This window comes from Lathamus discolor, chromosome 16 (assembly GCF_037157495.1).
Source record: "Lathamus discolor isolate bLatDis1 chromosome 16, bLatDis1.hap1, whole genome shotgun sequence".
NCBI classification, from domain to species: Eukaryota; Metazoa; Chordata; class Aves; order Psittaciformes; family Psittacidae; genus Lathamus; species Lathamus discolor.
The window spans coordinates 4,994,980-5,013,624 of record NC_088899.1 but is presented as its reverse complement, the minus strand read 5'-3'; the positions used below and the strand labels follow the sequence as shown (position 1 = coordinate 5,013,624).

At 42.4% G+C, this 18,645-nt stretch overlaps 1 protein-coding gene across 4 annotated transcripts in view; it reads right to left on the bottom strand.

Annotated features, from left to right (window-relative positions):
• RERE (arginine-glutamic acid dipeptide repeats) overlaps nt 1-18,645 on the bottom strand; it is a 221,527-nt gene that overhangs the window by 129,056 nt on the left and 73,826 nt on the right. For all 4 annotated transcript variants that reach the window (XM_065696874.1, XM_065696875.1, XM_065696872.1 and 1 more), the window contains exon 3: nt 5,857-5,927. In XM_065696874.1, the coding sequence (XP_065552946.1) occupies nt 5,857-5,927 (71 nt within the window). The remainder of the gene's footprint in view (nt 1-5,856; nt 5,928-18,645) is intronic.

Sequence of the window (18,645 nt, the reverse complement as noted above, 5' to 3'; positions counted from 1 at the left end):
CTCATACTACACTGACCACTGTGCAGTGTATTAACCAAACTGTCACATATCAATGGGGTTTTATCATACAAGTCAGTCGGCTAAGGTTTAATCATGTATCTTCATCATCTGGATGTAATCACAACCAACATTGTGATTAAGATGAATAGAAAGGACTGAATTTTAGGACTTGTTAACCATTAACAGATAAACTTCAATGGTTATAATGCACTGAGTCTGCCACGGTTTAAAGTACAATAGACAACCTTGAAATGCTACTCTTGAATAAAAAATGATAGCTATGAAGCTCTATCCTCCACCTGATGAGAATCCCAATCTGTTTCTTCAAACGGTCCGATCCAAAAAGGAATTCCGTGAGAATTTCCATATTCAAAGCATGGCATTCATCAGTTAATAAAGAGAAAAGAACTTGTTTTCTTTGAGGGGCTAAGGGGCTGGGTGGAACGAAGCAGCAAAAAGCACTGGTGTGTGAACGAGAAACAGAACTGACAGGGCAGATCCTTAGCTATTTCCTCAAGAAACTGCTGAACAAGGAGATCAAAATGATTGTGGCCAGGTTTGATTTGTTCTTTAGCAGAGCTTAGACTTCAATACAGAGACTGCAATGACAGGGTAAATAACTGAGCTGAGGCTTACTTCTGAAGGACTACATGAAATGAGTGAAGAGCTGCAATTCTGGGGAGGGTGTGAAGCAACATTTGATTCCCAGCTCCTTACTTCAGATTTATTATAGTTTAAAACTTGAGGTCCGCAGACAATTCACCCCTTCCCACTTCCTCACCAGCTAAAATGGCCCGGTCGTCATCATTCTGCTGTGATCAGTGTATTTGTAGCACCCAAGTATACTTAAGAAATACTTTGTGGAGTTTTATGATTGTCTCTTGCCAAATTCAAGTGAACAGAAGAATGCTTCCATAGCTTTCTGAGGACCAGACTTGTTTCTGTGAGAGCAGTCTGCTGCAGCTGAAACAACTGCACTGCCAGAAAACAGTGGTACTATTGCAGAACTAGGTGAAAAGCAGCAGGCTCACATGCAGGAGACATCCCTTGATGGAAACAACCTTATTCAAAGAAAAACTTAACACTAACACTTATGTAGGACAGGTATTTTAAACAGGTATAAACTGCTTCTCTTTTATTGAGTTGCCAATGCAATTTAAACCCAAAGCTGCAAGGCTGTAGTAGGGGAAAAAATCCCTTTTCCCTTTTTCCAACCATTTTCCTCCTTACAGTTCTTCAACAGACAATTTACGTCAATGAAGTATTAAAGCCACGTTACTATACCCTTTTACAAGCTTTATCCACATATTCCAGCTTCCCAATTGTATTTTGCTGATTCTTATTTTAAAAACCAGGATTTTTAAAGGAACTGACACTGTAAGATGGATAACACAGGCTTAAAATAAACGGGTAAAGAAGTGCTTTCCAAGGAACAAAACAAGGTTAGAGAAGTTGCTCTAAAGCCAATCATAATCCAGATTTACAGAAGACCACTTAAACCCAACCTCTTGCCCAGCTGCCCTCATGTGCTCCTGCTTGGAAGGAAGCAGAGCACATACTACATGGTAATTCAGAGCTAATATTGGATATCACCAATGGAAGAGGAAGACCTAATAACCGATAAAAACATGAGGCAATACACCAAACCCAGATTTAGGCATTGCTTCACCACAGTTCATTTCTAATCAAAGTCCTGAAGGATAATCTGGTCTTGAATCCTGAAAGAGGATAGTATTAATCCAGTACAAAATGAATTAGCACTAAAAAGAGGTTAAAATAAATACATGTCCCCTCTTGCCATGGGCAGGACAACAAAAACACGCAAAGTTCTTGCTTGTGCAAAGACAAAATAGCTCAGAAGCAAGCGCTGAAACTATGACCTGTTAAAGCCAGAACATTGTAAAGTGGTTTAAGGAGGCATCTGATGCAATGGATGCCCAGCACTTCTCATTCATCAAAAAAGAGAGGAAAAATACTCGTGTGTTTTCCCTGTTATCCCTTCCCTTATCCAGCCCGATTCTTAGCAACTTTTGAACCTAAAAGGCTCCTACGGCGGGCAGCTGGCTTTTGAACCCCTCACATCTCTGCATGCAGCCAGCAGCTGAAACATGCGAGTGACTTTTCCCTCGCCCCAGCTCCTGCATCCCATCCACCTGCCTTTTTTAAGCGAAGTTCAGACAGATGAGAACAACAGAAGAGATCCAAGACCCTGTGCCTTAAAATTACTCACTGTTGCCTGACTCCTGATTGCCAGCCTTTTGCTTGGGTCCTGAACGAGCACTGAATTTCCTTGGATCCTAAAAAAACCCATTACACCAGAAAGAAACTATACCTCTTTAGAAGGCATTTTTCACACCAACTGTCATTCTGTGGCAAGGCAAAGTAAAAGCAAATGTGCTTGTACTTGCTGTGGCATCTTCCACTAGAAAAGACACAAATGAAAACTTCTTTAAAGACAACCGTTTCTCGCTGTGGTACTTTCCGTATCACCCATCATTATGAACAACAGCGACAGAAAGTGAGTTTGGTTTCCTAAAACTTCAATAAAATGAATCTCGGCTCGGCAGTAATTCTAAAGCCATAACATAGCCCTGCGCAGTAACACCAAGGAACTTGAGGGGCCACAAGCTACTGAAGTATCTTCCATTCATACTTACAACATCACCATCCTATTTGTACAAGTCACGTTTAAAGACAAGCAACTCGGTCACAAGATTATCAGGCAACTCCTGCCTTTGCTCCCCTGGCTGCTGAGTGCCCTCTCTTCCTCAATGGAATTCAGTGGAAGGTGCAAAGGCTCAGTATGCCTGCAAGCGACCCTTCAGGAATCACTCAATGTAAGAGACTTCCCAAACCTGGTCTAAGCCTTCAAAAGCATACAATAAACCTGAACTCAGAACCGAATTGAGCAGTAAACTGTTAGGACCCAAGTTCTAACATGAGTTTAAACAACAAGAAGGCAGACCTTACAAAAGCCATTAAAAGCTCATATACCTACAAGCTGTAAGCAATCCTGCTGCAGCCTTCATGCTTTTAGGCCATAAGTAAGCTTTTAAAGAAGGACAAATTATTCCTCATTGCTTTCTCACTAAGAATATTCTACACATGACTAGTGAGACAAAGCCAAACTTGTTAGCTCCCCAACAAATGGGAGTCACCAATTGGATTCACAATCATAGGAGAAAGGCAAGTTGATAAACATCCATCTATATGACTAACGGATAGCTTGTTTCATCATCTCCAAACCCTAGTGGATGTCCTTGTGTACCAAAACCCACAAAACCCACCAAAAATCAGGGCAAGCCACAACACATCGTAGTTAATCATATTTTACTTCTCAATTCCACAAAGTTATGTATATGAATCCCAGAAAGCTTGAAGGAATCCAGCACCACAGAAGTGGAAAAGACAAGGGAGGATAAATGTTACCCATGACAGTTTCTAACACAGTGAAGCTGGACTGATCAAACTGCTTCACTTCTTCCCGCACGACAAGCCTTAACGCACCATTGCATCTTCTGACTCGAGAGCCAGCTGGTCTAGACAAGAGAATACAAAGCTGCTCTGAAATCATTTGTAACATCTGCTTCTGGAGTAGCACGACTTCATTGGGTTATAAGTAATCTCACCCCATTTTCCACACTGGTATTTGTGAAAGCGAAGCAGACAAAACAGTTCTAACCACAAAGATGCTGTTTCTAATGCAACTTGAGTAAAAGGAGTAAGCGCATCTAGAGGGGTTACACCACTCTGCTTCAGTATTTGCTTCTATCTTCTTTGCCTCCTGTCATTCATCTGCCAAATGAAGGAAGTTTGAACAGTAGCCTAGAAGGAACTGCCAGACTCGATAGAATCCTTTTCTAGTTCTGGAATAAACAATCACATCTAATTATGATTTAAGATCTTCCTGCATAAAGCAAATTAAATCTCAGTTTATTTCAAGAAAGAACCATCTGCTTTGTCATTTTTAACTCCCTCCTCTATTTTCCCGTGGTTTTTTTCAGTCTTTTTCTTAAATGCAAGCTTACATTTTGTTTTTATCAGTAAACCACCACCATCAACTGTTATGGTGTTTTACTGATAAACAGTGTGCCTGAACTGCACCTACAACAGGAACTATAGGGTAAAGAGTCACACCCTCAGCCAAAACCTCCTACTTTATGACAACCAATGTGATAATGTACTTAATTAGTAGGCGACATTCCAAAGCTGTTGACTTAAACTTTGCTGCTTCACTTGACATATTTAGCTGAAGGCAAAACAAGACTTGTTTTCCTGTTGGTACCTTGCACCAGACGAGGAATCAGCGTCCCTTCCACTGCACATCTTCGCTTTCCCCCGACAGTGACAAACGCACTGAGGATTCATTTTGCTGCTATCACTGGCATCGAGGGGGGGGTTGGCTTTGTCATTTCTACAAATTTTTATGCATGATGTCAGTAAGAAAATAAACCCAAAGAAATTAAAGAACTCGGAGCAGGCAAAAGTAAACATGAAGCCATGGTATTAATTCCATGTGAAAAAACATGCAGAACTGCCAGCAACCCTCATGTCATATCCTTTGCATGTTGCAAACAGAAGAGAAACCACCCAACTAAAGGTACCAAACCACACTGCAATGCACTTCCCACACAGTTTTGCAAACAGACTTAATGTCCTGTACAAGACCAATACTGACAACAGAAACTTCAGCTTTTGTTGTTAATATCCTGAGCAATTCATGCAACTCAGCAGGAAGGTATTGCCCCGAGTGACTGGAACCACATTGTAATTCCAATCAGACACAAAAGCACCTGCTAACGTGCAAAAGCACAACTGTGGCTTAACCCAGCGCTAGAGGCTGGTAACTACAAATTCAACCCCTTAAAAGCAGACAGAAATGCTCACAAGTGCCAAGCACTACCATGGACATCACTATTGAAAGAAAGCCTACACCTTCTCCTTCCCTGTGGTCTCACAAACACTTGTAAGGAGTGAAAAAGCTTGGAAAAGGAAGATGCATTCTGATAGCAACACAGAGTGGGTGATCTGTATCTACGGACTATGCATTGATAGGGACAATTTATTACACATCCAGTACTTCCACAAAGCAACAACAGCCAGATCACCAGCAGGAACAGTTACCCTGTCCAAATACCCTGCTCACACTACCCGAATCACCGCGACATCCCAGACAAGCAAAGGAAGGTGCCTTCCTGCTCTGCACTGCACCAGCAACAAGTGGGTTTCTGTGCAGCTCCAGCACGCTGGGAAGGAACACTTTTAGCTTTGAAGTGTACGAATTCAGATAAAAAGGGGCAAACCACAACTCCAACTGATTTGTTCTTGCAGGTAAGGCAGAAGTGAAGACCCTGGCTTCTCATTTTTAAAAGGATAAAGTGCTAAAGCATTCTTAAACGCTGTATTTTCCCACATCAAACCTGTCATACTGGCTAGTCTCTCTTTGCATCCCCAAATGTCAGCCCACCATCAGTTGAGATCAACCAGCCACCACAGCTCAGCCCATATGCTTCCATTTACACAGCTGTGCTATATAAAGCCAGAGGTAAAGGCAGAACCAAATTTAACTTCCCAGGAAAAACTTCACTTCCTGAGTCACCATTTCCCAAAACCACTCCAAGTTCATATTCCTGTGGGTTACCAAACCTTAAAATGACAGAGGGCACAATCTGAACTCTACAGCCCAGTTAACTAAGTCTATACCAAAGACAGATCGCTGTCTTAATAGCAGAACAGCTACTATTTCATAAGCTAAAGATTTACACAGGAGCTACAGGAAGAGACAGAGACTAAGAAATATCACCAGCTCACGGGAGAATGGGGCAGGGGAAAAGGAGATGTGAAAGTTTTCCTTACCAGTTTGAAGTCTTGAATGCTGCAGATGAAATACGGGGTATTCGGCCGGCGGCTTTCAATATATACGCAATCTTTAAAGGAAACAAGATTGTAAAATAATGGCAATTAACTTCTGTACCTCCAAGAAAGAACATCAAACCAGGCTAACTTAAACAACTTCAGCTTAGCAAGAACCACCAGTCATTTGCATCCCATGTAATTTATTCTGAGTGTGATCTAAAAATAGGAACTATTTATGATGATAAATAAGGGAATTAACTGCATCAAAATTGACTTGCATTAGAATAGACTTTTGGCTGGAAAAACAAAAGGAAGCCCATATAAAGACCGTTCTGCATCTAGTTAACAACAATGACCAGGTCACAACCTATGAACCAGATCAACATCAGACAGGAAACTAATCACAGCCTTTGTGGTTAGCTCGCTATTAAGAGCTGAGCACCAACATATTTTCTCCTCTCACTGTGAGGAAAACCAAGACAACCAAGCAGAGACGAAATGCAGGGAACTAAATCACAATTACATCAGGGAGAGACTGGGCTTTCTCAAGTTACATTTGACATGACAGAAACTGAGTAATTATTCATTCGCTTTTCACAACTGGACTCTACCAGGTTGCTGTTCAGTAAGGCCTGCTGTATGAAAAACAGGCTTGGCAATAACCCCAACAAAAGCAGTGCCTCAGAATAAGATTACAGCAAGGGTGGGAAAGAAGAGCCTGATTAATGATAATGACTTTAGAAATCAGAAATTCATACACAGATTGCTAGAAGGCAAAGATGCTCCTTGCAAAGCCAAACAAATAAAGGACAGTCGTTGTGTTCTCCTTTTATATTCTGACAGGTAACTGCTCTTCAGCAGACAGCAGGTACAAAGCACATCAGCTATTGTATGAATCATTCTCCTTTGATTTCTGCAGAAAAACTCTGAAGATTGAGTTTTCTAATACACGTTTCAAAACACAACTAATACCCTGCTTCATGTCTCGGAAAATCTACAGTTTGTTCAAGACATTTTCTAGTTCTTATGTTCCACAAAGAGCTTTCCTAAAGAAGCACAGGCATTGTTTATAGCAATAAAACATCTTCTTCCTGAAAGAGAGAAGAAACCCTTCAGTAAGCATTTCGAACCCAACCTGTACTCAGGAATCCTCTCACCACTGAGAAGAACTCGAAGATTAACTGAAAAGAAACTTAGCTGCTGCTCAATAGCACTACCTTAGGACTATCAGAAGAGCAGGAAGAGTCTTAGCAGCTCCACCAACCAAGCTGGAGAAGGGCCAGGCATTTCAGATGTCTAGCACTTGAACAATATATATCAGAATTACTTCGTTGTGTCTGATTTTCCATGTGGCACAGGTGTTTCTCAGTTATACTGACTCACGATTTCGACTAGGCTGGTTGTTAGGTGCTTCGGGTCAGAGCACAGAAGTATCAGAGTCAAGCAGGTCACCATGGACTTCTGCTGAACAAAGTCTGCTTTGAAGAAGGAAAGAAACTCTTCACATGACAAGCACTGTGGTTGAAAACCCCAGAGAATACAAAGGCCAGCAAATAGCTAAAAGCAATCATTTCAACTGTCACCAGAACCTTGCTGTGAGAACTCAAGTACCAGGGGCTTTTAAAACAGATCATTTTCACTGCAATAAAAATCTGTTTAGTACAAATCCTACTGGCTGTGAATAGATTAGACAATTGCTTGAACTAAAAGGCTAAATCCATGAAGCACAAGTTCACAGGAGAGATGACCTGCTCAGGAGCATCTCCCATCCAATGCCTAAAGTACAACCTGAGGGCTGAGTGATGAAGAGCAGCTGGAATGTGACTTCAATGAGAGCATCTGCATCCATCCAAATGCTTTGCCTGGTACCCACACAGGGTTTATCTTGGTGGTTCATCACAGAAGCCATAGTAACCATCTGAAGCAAAGCCTTTAAATCCAACTGTCACATTTCTACCTGCAACACTATTCGTAAAGCAGGCTTCTTCACCACACTGTTCCCCATCTATCACAAATTGCCCTGTTAATCACTTTGAGACAGCACTTGATAAAGTCAAACGAGCCTGATGAAACAGCTTTCTTTTTAAGCTGAAAACCTATTGCTTATTTCATAGCACGAGTCAGACACAGGATAAGAATCTGGATTAATACAAAATCAGAACTTGAATTCTCATCAGTAAAGCTCCTCTCTCAGCATACAGAAGGAACGTACTTAACAGCAGGGCCCTTCCAACCCAAACCACTCTAGGATTTTATGCTGCACATTTCTGCTATCAATAACAGGATGAACCAAATGGCTTGCACCAGGAGTCTCAAGAGAAATAGAAGCTTCATGGATATAAAATGCACTAAAATCTTGTTTTCTTTCTTAGTAACAAAATAACAATAAGCAGTTTTATATAGCATCCTCCAGTGTCTCTGCAGAATCAAGAAAAATGCCCATTTAGTTCAAATACAAACTTTCCTTTTCCAAAGTATCAATATCAAATTGTGTCTTTCTTAGCCTGGATACAGCAGCTGTTGCAACACTCACATATGCACATTTTAAAAGCTTGAAATGTCATACTTGTAAATCAGCCATCAACACCAGAACAATATCTATTTGCCTTGTAACTCACGCTTATATAGCACTTTTCATCCGTAACCCTGAAAATCCCACAGTCAGTCTCCCTTGGGATGCAAGCATCTGAACTACCTTACACCAAAGGCATCCTCCTCGCCTCTTTGCACTGTTGCAGTCTGATTCAATCCAGTTTATTCAGAAGCTATAGCAATTTAACCTTATCAAAGTACTCCTGTACTTGTTATCCCACATTTCCCTGGCTGATCTATCCATCTAGACTCAGACTAACTGCTCAGTATCCCAGGGTGAACCATCCATTTTCACAGTGCTCCATCACTTCTTTGCAGGAATTTTTCCAAGGATTCCCTGGGAAATTGCATAAAAAGCTACAAAATTTCACATAGAGCAAAGAACACAACTTCCAAGCTTTTATTCTTAATATCTCCGTTCTGCAAGCTTCATTTTCAGAGAGTTATCAGACAGCACACAGCATAAAGAGCTAAGCATCCCTCTGAAATGGCTGCCACAAAGGCAAGAGAATCTGGCATCTACTATAGATAAAGCAAACATGTTGACTCACCAGTATATTGCATTTAAGTGAGACGCTGCTGGCTGCCTGCCGAGATTTTAAACAAAGATGACACCCAGTGAAGATGCCTCCAAAGCAATAGAGGCCATATAGATAAGAGAACAAGTTAATCCAGGTGCAAAGCTGCGTCGCGAAAGCTAGAAAGTGGAGAAATGCCAACAGGAGCACATTTCTGGATGCACTCACATCAACTCTCATGGCCCCCCTTGCTCTCCCCTCACAACTGCCCCGCTCAGCTCCCCTCATGCCTCATGGCTGCCCCTCCTCTCCCCTCATAATCTTCCCTATCCATTACTCCAAACATCACTTATCTCACTACACGGAATGAAGGACTCAGTGGCCTTAAGCCATTCCACTTGATGCAGACTCATCCAAGTCGAGCAAGTGATTCGTTTGCCCTCTCTGAAGTGTGTACGCCAGTGGACTTGGCTGCAGCTTCAGACCTTCGGCAACAGAAGGGCAAGCCATGCCTGCACTGATACCCAGACAAGATACAAAGCAGAACGATCCAGAAGGCCAATGGATCCTCACCAACTGCTACCACTGCAGTGCTTGCTCTTCTCTGCTCTAGGACAACCTCTCTCCAAACCCCACCTGACTCAAATCCAGCCTCACAAGAGGCCTTGCCAACAAGCACAAGTTAATCACACTATGCACACTGCATCACCATTATCCCTCCACCCTCCTTCTCCCTCTTCCCTTTAACTTGCAAGGCAGTCATAACCCTGAAGTACTTTCCTTAGCCTGTATTCTGTCTGCCTCCAAACCCTTCAGTCTCCTTCCCTTCCCATTTTTCCCTCTTCTAGCCCTTATTACACCAACTACATTCTGTGTTGGCTTCTCCATCACCTGCATAGAGGAAAATTTAACTTAAAGGATGTGTTTTGCTAAGCCAAGCTCCTGACCCCCTTTACAGACAGAACCGCATCGCTAACAGAAAATGAGATGCCTGATTATCTACACTGACCTGCAGATATGTAAGTACAAATAAAGGGTCTTTCCACAACCTTTGCCTCTACAATGGGCAAACAGAGCCCAGAAACCAAGCTCCCTGCACAGCGGGATTCACCGCCTGTCTCCAACCGCAAGTGCATTTGCTTACTTCCCCATTTCGTGTAAAACGTCCCACTGGAGATGAAGTATTTCTACGACACATGGTACAGAGTCATTATGCCTTTGGGCTTGTGATATTCACCAGATGTGCCCTACTTCTGAAGGGTTACATTAATATTCCCACACTAAAAGCTGCTTTTAAAATTAGAGCTCCAATAAATGGCCTTAAAGATCTTCTGGAGGAAAAAAAATAATGCAACCACCTCAATTTTCTGAACACATGAACCTCTATCAGCTTAAATGCTGCAGTTTATGGAGTAACCATCTTCACAATTACAATCCTTTTATGTTCACGCATCATCCAAGAAACAAAGCCTCGGGCTCTCCGCATAGCGCCGTACTTCCACAGGGAAGATATTCCTTGAAAGCCATTGTCAAGGAATTGCCTACAGCCCCCCCACCGTTGTCACACGCTCAGTTCCTGGTGTCGCTGTAAGCAACCGGAATTCCAATGTACATGCACTTCCCAGCTTTGACAGCCCAGTATTTACTGGATTACACAATCTTCCCCTTATTTTGCTTTCCTTCATGCAGTCTATGTTATAGGCTGCAAAAAGCAATATGCCAGATGCACAAAACCCCCCATTCTTAACAGTGTAGGTACATACATCATCTCTTACTTTGTCACAACCAACCAGCTGAATCACCAGGCTCATGCAATCAGTAATTACATGCGCTCTATATTCAACCATCCCATCAGCGTGCTACGAAACACACTTCAGGTGTAAATACCCCTGCAGTAAACACCTGCACTCCTGCTTCACACCCACCCCTTCTAACTCCATACAGACAGAACCTATCCCACCACTCTCATTGAATCTATAGGTTCCCTTAGACCACAGTAGGGATTTGTATGACGGTGCTGGGAAGGTGTAAAAGGAATTATCCAGGCAAGCCCTGCAAAACCAGGTTTGTTTCATCACAACCATCCCAGATATAAAATAAAGGAGGAAAATAAACTCCAACTGTTTATCAAGACTGACCCCAATTCCTTGAGAGACAGAGAATTTTATTTATAGAGCTTACAGAGTCATATATATAAGGACTTGAGAGGGAGACAGATACTCCTTGCATGTTTATGTGTATATCCCGAATACAAGTTGTGGGATAGGCAAATAATGACAGGGTATTTACATCCCAGAATCTAAGGGTATTTACATTCCTCCATTCCAGTGGCTAAAATTAAAAGGTTTCCTCGTCCTTGTGCCCTCTGCCAAACAGTGAAGCACAAGGAGGCAATTCTGCTCTCTCCAAACACCTCTGCCCAAGCCAAAACTAGTGGGAACCCCCAAGCAGCAGAGCTCTTTATTGCTATGGCTCGGGTAGTTGGATGCCACCAGCCTTCACCACCACCTCCCATAGTTAAATATGACTAGGAGCACGATTATTAGCAGTTACAGATGATTAGTAACCAAGCAATACCTTCCAAACAAAAGGTATATTTGGATACGTATTTGCAACTATCAGTGAGTTCTAAATGTTGAAATCTACATTTGCCTGGTTTTCAACTACAGGAAAGCTACCAAACCCTTGGAAACAAAGGTCAATAATGGAAACAAACCTTTAACTGTATCTAACAGCAACACACTTGGCATGACAGTTTAGTAACCAGGGTAGAAACAGGGAGGAACGCGCTGGGAATGACAAACACATGGTTTTAACAGGAAGAATATTCCCACTGACAGGTAGGGAGCTGTACACTTGCCTCTCTTCCCCCCATATGGCTGACAACAAACAAATTGCTGGTCTGATCTTTTAGTGTCACTGCCTGCTGAGCAGATTTCAAGCAACACTGCTGGCTCCTTGTCAGAAAACAATGTGCTAGAGCCCTGTTCTGCAATAAATGGTTCAACCAATTTACTGTGTTCATTTGAAACTCACAGGAGTATTCCCAGTGCCTGGACTGGAGCTCTTCTTTGGCAAATGATTTTATTATAAACTGGTATCATAGCGAATCCATTTTCTTTAAGGGGTTTTGCTGCTGTTTAATGGACTGTCAGTATAATTTAGATTTCATCTATTTAAACTCATTCAAGCCTGGCTCCTGATTGTACAATAAATGGAACATATTTCTCTTCAACAAAATTAATGACAGCTAATTGTAGTCTGCAGCTCCCAGTTTCATAAAGGCAACCGTTCTGCAGCTCAGGCACCCAGCTACATCATCTCCCACACCGATTACTTCCCTGCACTTCTGCATGCCCACAACACTGAACAGTTCTTCTTCCAAGGTGCATTCAGATATAACCTGCCAACAATTCTGACACAAAGCAAAGGTCTCCTTACAGAAAGGAGCACTGAAACGCCACTGAAAGCAAAGGCACTGGAGATGCTCAGGCACTAACTCATCCCGGGGTATCCTCCTGGCTTAGAAGTGGTTTTCTTTGTCAATGAAACACAGGAAAAGGGAGGAGGGGTAGGAATAAGAATGCAGGCCACTAAAAAGAAGTAATTAAATAATCACTCTAAGAGCTCCTTCAGCAACAGATAAGCTTGACTGCATGCATGCCATTTAAAACGGTCTTCTCTGATGTTTTAAGGGTGCAGTAAATCGCTCCCAGCGATTTTTCCTGATAGTTTACAAATGCCCATCTCAAACCAGAGCCGGATGCATTTCCTCATGGACACTCATTTCTAACGCACTGTGGAAGACACAAAAGCTGAGCAGCACCACAAAGGTACCACATCGCTACATGGCCTCACTTTATTTAGATAGCCTTAGCTCCCCCCCACCCAGTAAAAGTCCTCTATTACAACACACTAGAACAATGGCTATGGATGCTTTCCGAGACCTTCAACACAAGCATTAATAATAAGCCTTAAGAAACCAACAGAAGATTAAATCAACTGAAAAACACCCGCAATGCCTTCAAATAGGGCATGCAATCGGCCAATATACATGAAAATCTGAAGAGATTAAAGGATCAAGATTCTGTATCACTTGAGATACAGAATCCATCTTCTCATGCGCTCTCCATTCACTTGTGTTTCCCAAGCTCTAGCAGTGAGTCAGTGGTGGCATTAGAAGGAATCAAGTGTTGGCCTATGAAGCTGTACTGCACATGAAAACTGGCATCTTGACATGGCACTGAGTTTAAGAAGCTCTTTTGGACCATGTAATTCTAACTCCATGCTCTAGTAGGCAAAGCAAGCACACCAAGAGGACTTGGAAGAGAGATCTCTTCTATTCCCAAGCCCACCACAAACACCAAATGGTTGCTTAACTTCTCTCCCTTAGCTACCCTTGTGATAATCCAAGTGCAGCACACTGCAATCCCCCATCAAAATACGGATGGGCTTTATTTGTGTAGCCCTCAACTAGAAATTACAGCCACTGCTATTTCCCTACTCACTGGCCCATCACTTCCTCTCCCCAATTAGACAAATGGATAGAGGATAATCCATTTTGTAAGTTGTTGGTGCAGCCCTGAATAGAAACACATGTTCAAAAGGGGAAAGCTAAATTTGTCACTTGAGGATGATTTTCACAGGATACTGTATTTCAAACACTGCAGTCTGTTGCCTCAAACCCTGCTGTGATGCAAATACACTCCCAGCAAGCTCCCTATTGTCTGTTAACCTGATATCCACCTACCTGCAAATACCTAGCAGCACTGAAAAGATGGCTGTATTTAAAGAGATCAATATGTATTTTCTGCAACAAAACCCATTTTCCTATTAAACTTGCAAATAGCTCCGAGATGCCTTTTATACAGAGCAAACAGTGCAGCAGCTGAAAGCTGATCTGATAGCAGATGTGTTTTTACTTTGTTTTCCACACATTTAGGTATCTTTCTTTGCTAAACAAACAATACAAGTGAAAAAAGCCTTAAATCTCTATCAGCTTTTATGTACAACTAGCCACTCCTTTTACAGCAAGGTTTCCAATCCTTTCTTGCTTTAAATATCTCTCCTGCTGTCGGTAAAAGCATCCATAACACATTCTGGACTTTGAAGAAGACTACCTGATAGACCTGCTCTCCCTGTCCATGCTGAAACAAAGCAGACATCTTTCCATTTTAGCTTACTTTACTTCAGATGCTTTAAAGCAACACATGCTCTTCTACCAGATGCTCCTTATACGAAACCATCTCTTTAGGACAAAAGGAAACCCAAATAGGTTGCCCAAAATTCACGCTCTGACAGGGGATAAAAGGTAATTCAATGGGTAGTTAAAGGACATCCAATCGCACACATAAATACAGGACCAGTGTGGTCCATCAAGCAGTAACATGAACATGGAGATACCTTTTAAAGGAGGATTTATTTTCATCAATTCTCAAGTTGTATTTGCCCTCTTTTGTTTTCTATTCCACTCGGAAAACTGATGATATAAAGCCAAGTCTCACTTGAACACACACTCTCCACTTGGCCTGCTTACACATAGCACTGAGTGTCAAACCTGGAGAGAAACACCTCCCTCACCTACGAACATTCATCCTCCATCCCCTCATGAATACAAGATATGCTCACAGAACCTGCATTCCAGAATGAAGGAGCAAAGGTTAGTCCCAGGAACAACACTGACAGATTACATTTCACTGCCTTCCTCTCCCAATTCATCAGAAATACCTTCTGATAACAGCTAAAGCAATCACTTGGCACCAAGCAAACCGCTGCGCTGCACAGCAAAGTGTACCATTGGCCCTGGTATAGAAGCTCAAATGAGAATTGGGTTTACTGCATACACAGGTGTTGTCATTGCAATTGACCAAACAGCCCTTTATCTGATTGTCAGTGAAGGACGTGACCACCTCCACTGAGTGAGAAAAAGGGCTGCTAAATTCCAACACTACAGGTTCACACTATTTCAATCGAAATACATTGAAATCTGGCAGGCCTTAAAAATCACTGCAGCCACAAACTCCACTTTCACTCCCTGAAAACCACTATTTCAAAGAATTCCTTCCTTTAGTCCAATTTTTCCATAGTTTTTATTTCAAAATTCCCGTTTGCCTCATTGGCAACACGGCCTAGCGTGAGGTATCCCTGCCCATGGCAGGCGGTTGGAAGAGGATGATCTTAAGGTCCTTTCCAACCCAAACCATGCTATGATTCTATATAGATCCTGATTTCATCATGGCATCCTGCACCCCACAAAGGATTACTTTTGTTTAGGTTACAATCTTTCTACATTCATCTCTGCAAAAATAATGCCCTAATGCAGCCTGCAGTGCTGCTCACATCTGTGTTCCAGTTAGCTATGGTAGTGAAACCACAGAATTTCAACTATAGCTATTGTAGTAACACATACACATAAATATCGTGTCAATAAGGTGTCCGTGTAATGCTTCACATTCATCCTGTAACAGCTCCAAACCCCTCCAGCTTGGCAAGGTGGTTTTATTTTGCATTACAAGCTTCTTAGGGAACATGTTGTGGAGTTTATTTATTCCATGGAATTCATACCATCCATGTTGCTTGTAGGAATACCTCATTACAGCAGTCACTGGTAAAACCTCCTTTTGTTACCGAGCCATGTTTTGTTGTGATGGAACAGAGGATGACTCGCAGATAAAGTATTAACAACATCCTTACAGAGGAAGCCTTATCTAAAACTCTCCACTTGCACAACTCATCTGTTATGAAAACACTATCACAACTCCGTGCAATAACAAAGACAATAGAAAACCCTCCCTGTTAGACCAACGCCGGGTAAGCAACATCCCCAATCCCAGACACAAAGCCCTCACCCCTCAGTACACTCCCCTCCTTAGCATGGCTCTTCATGATTTATAGCCAGAGCCAAACAAAGCCAGAGGAATCCATTTGCTAGATCAACCTTGATCTGCACTTAAGACTCCATCTGTCAAGCAGCAACAGCTGCCCATATACAGAGCAACGCCTGCCACATTCAGAGTAAATGTGATCTTAGTAAATGCATTGTCTCTTCTCTTCCTCTCCAGTTCACCTCCTGTTTACTGCTACCACTAAAAGCACATATAAGGAAAATGAGTTATTAGTGAAGTTGTCAGTGTGTGCTGTCTTGTAGCCTTAATTGTTTTCTACTCTTCGTATTATTCAGCTGATCTTTCAAAACCAGGCTCTTCATCACCTCTCTAATCCTAAGAATAAAATCTAATTACAACTGCTGTTACATCCAATAATACAGAACAATACTAACACAGATTTCAGCTGCATGTCAAAACAGCTCTCTACAGACGTCAATCAACCTCAAAGAAAATCCTTCTGCGATGCTTTTATGCCTTTTAAGTGTTTTTATACATGTTGCTACCCTTCCTGACATGTTTTAAGACTCACCTACTAATCCAGGCCTTTTCTCTATTCCCCTCCTCTTCTGAAAGAGGAATGGATCAAGAACACATTTGTTTCCATTGAAACAGAAGTGTTAAAGATAATCTCTTCTAAACAGAGACAGTTACAAGTTTCCCTCGCCACTATTCACATACGCAGAAAGGTTGAAAACACAGTGGTTTAAGTGTGAAAAATAGGAGAACTCTTACAGACACATGAAGCAGCTCCTGAGGTTATTCCTGTTTACAGCAGCTGAGAGTCTGTCGCTGAATAGCTGATTATTTCCATGATCTAGTGTCACGATGGCAACAGACAGCCAAAGGAAGAGGGAAATAGAGTGCATCACGTTAGAATACGTGCTCATTTCAGCTATGAAGCTTCTGAGGGAAGACCACGCATATGTGAAAATACCCATTGGTCAATCCATGCGATGTGGGCAGAAAACAAGAGTCTGGCCAAAAACCTCCTAAAATTCAAATGTACAACTGGAAAAACCCTTTCATTGCATTTCTTCCTTCTGCCCAAGCAGAAAACTCGTGCTTTAAAACATCCCAGAAGAGATTTAACTTCCCCCCCCCCATCAACTTCCTAGCAGCCTGAAAATCACCTGCCAGAACTTCCATGTTTATAGGAAGAATTAGGGTCCATACTGTACATATCTTTGCATTTAATTGTGCCATGGCCACCTTTCTCAGCTGGAAAAGCTGTCAGAATAAATAGAAGGGCAGCATCTGGAAGAATGACAAACACATGGGTCAACGTCAAATAGAAGCCAATCACTGTCAGAGCAGGAGTCAAATCCCTGCATTTCACCTTCACCAACATTCTACCCCAATACCAGTGCACCGCTTATTAACAAAGTAAATAGAGGGAGGAAGCACTTGGGTTTCGCTTTTATTTATATACTTTCACAAAGCTGATGGAGGTTTCTGGATTAAAACAACCATTTCAGCAGCTTCCTCAGTTCCAACAGTGCAAAACAACTCGGCACAGTTGTAATAAAGGGGACTTCCAGCAATTAATTACACCAGCAGAAACTGAAGCTGAGAAATTTAGAAGTAATAATACTTATCAATAATTCAAAGCTACATGCTAGCTAACCAAATTGAAAGTGGATTTTAGGACAGCTAGAGGAAATCTCAGTCCAACTAGACCTCAGGCTTCCAATGTGACTGGAACACTATGCGACACGCTCCAGAGGATACTTGGATGCCAGGGCTGGGGATTCACACAGATGATGACCCACCAACTTCTCATTGTGATGGTGCAATAACCCAGCACCTGCAGGCTTCAAATCTGAGCCAATGAAGACTACAAACTATTCCACAGTTTAGGAAGCGCTCCCCTTAGAAAAACCACCATGTGCTCTATAATCACAGAGCATACGGAAGTGAAAAGGAAGATCTCAGGTTGAAACCTTTGGTGAGGACTGGGCAACAGTATGTCACCGCAGTACATCTGACCTGCAAATTCAGTCTCTTTCCCCCTCTGATGCCTGTCCAGGTAACAGCCTATGGGGCAACAACAGCTCCTAAACAGCACTCAGGGCCAGAAATCTAACACCACGGTGAAGTGACATCAACCTATAAACCCAGGGAAGTTAGTACTCATCTCAAGTTATATTTTCAGCAGCAGTAGCTCACTGTCATCCCGGTGACAGTCATTTCCTACACCTTAAAAAAGGGAACTAAATCTAAAAGTGCAATAGCTGTCCCGAGCAGTGTTTGCCCAAAGCAGCTCAAAGTGGCAGGGACACAGTCCTATTTTTTTCTATCATAGAACAGAACGTCATGATTTGGGTGGGAAGGGACCTTAAAGCTCACCCAGGCAGGGACCCCTTCCACTGGAGCAGCTTGCTCCAAGCCCCTGTGTCCAACCTGGCCTTGAGCACTGCCAGGGATGGGGCAGCCACAGCTTCTCTGGGCACCCTGTGCCAGCGCCTCAGCACCCTCACAGGGAAGAGCTTCTGCCTAAGAGCTCAGCTCAGTCTCCACTTTGTCAGATGTTCCAGGATCCACATAAAGCTACTCCTACCTCTTTCCCTGCACCACATGGAACACTTTCTGTATCTAACACTCTGCACCTCTTCCAGCTTCACACCCATCTTCAAACACCTAGAACAGAGGCTTCCACGTAAGCTGTTCCAAGGCAATTTGCTAGGAAACGATGAGTCCTGTAATGCACTCCACTCCCTGCAGAAGCGTTTCACCTTGTGTTACCTCATGTGGATTTGTCTTGCTGATGTGCTGTTTATATAGCTACTGATGTC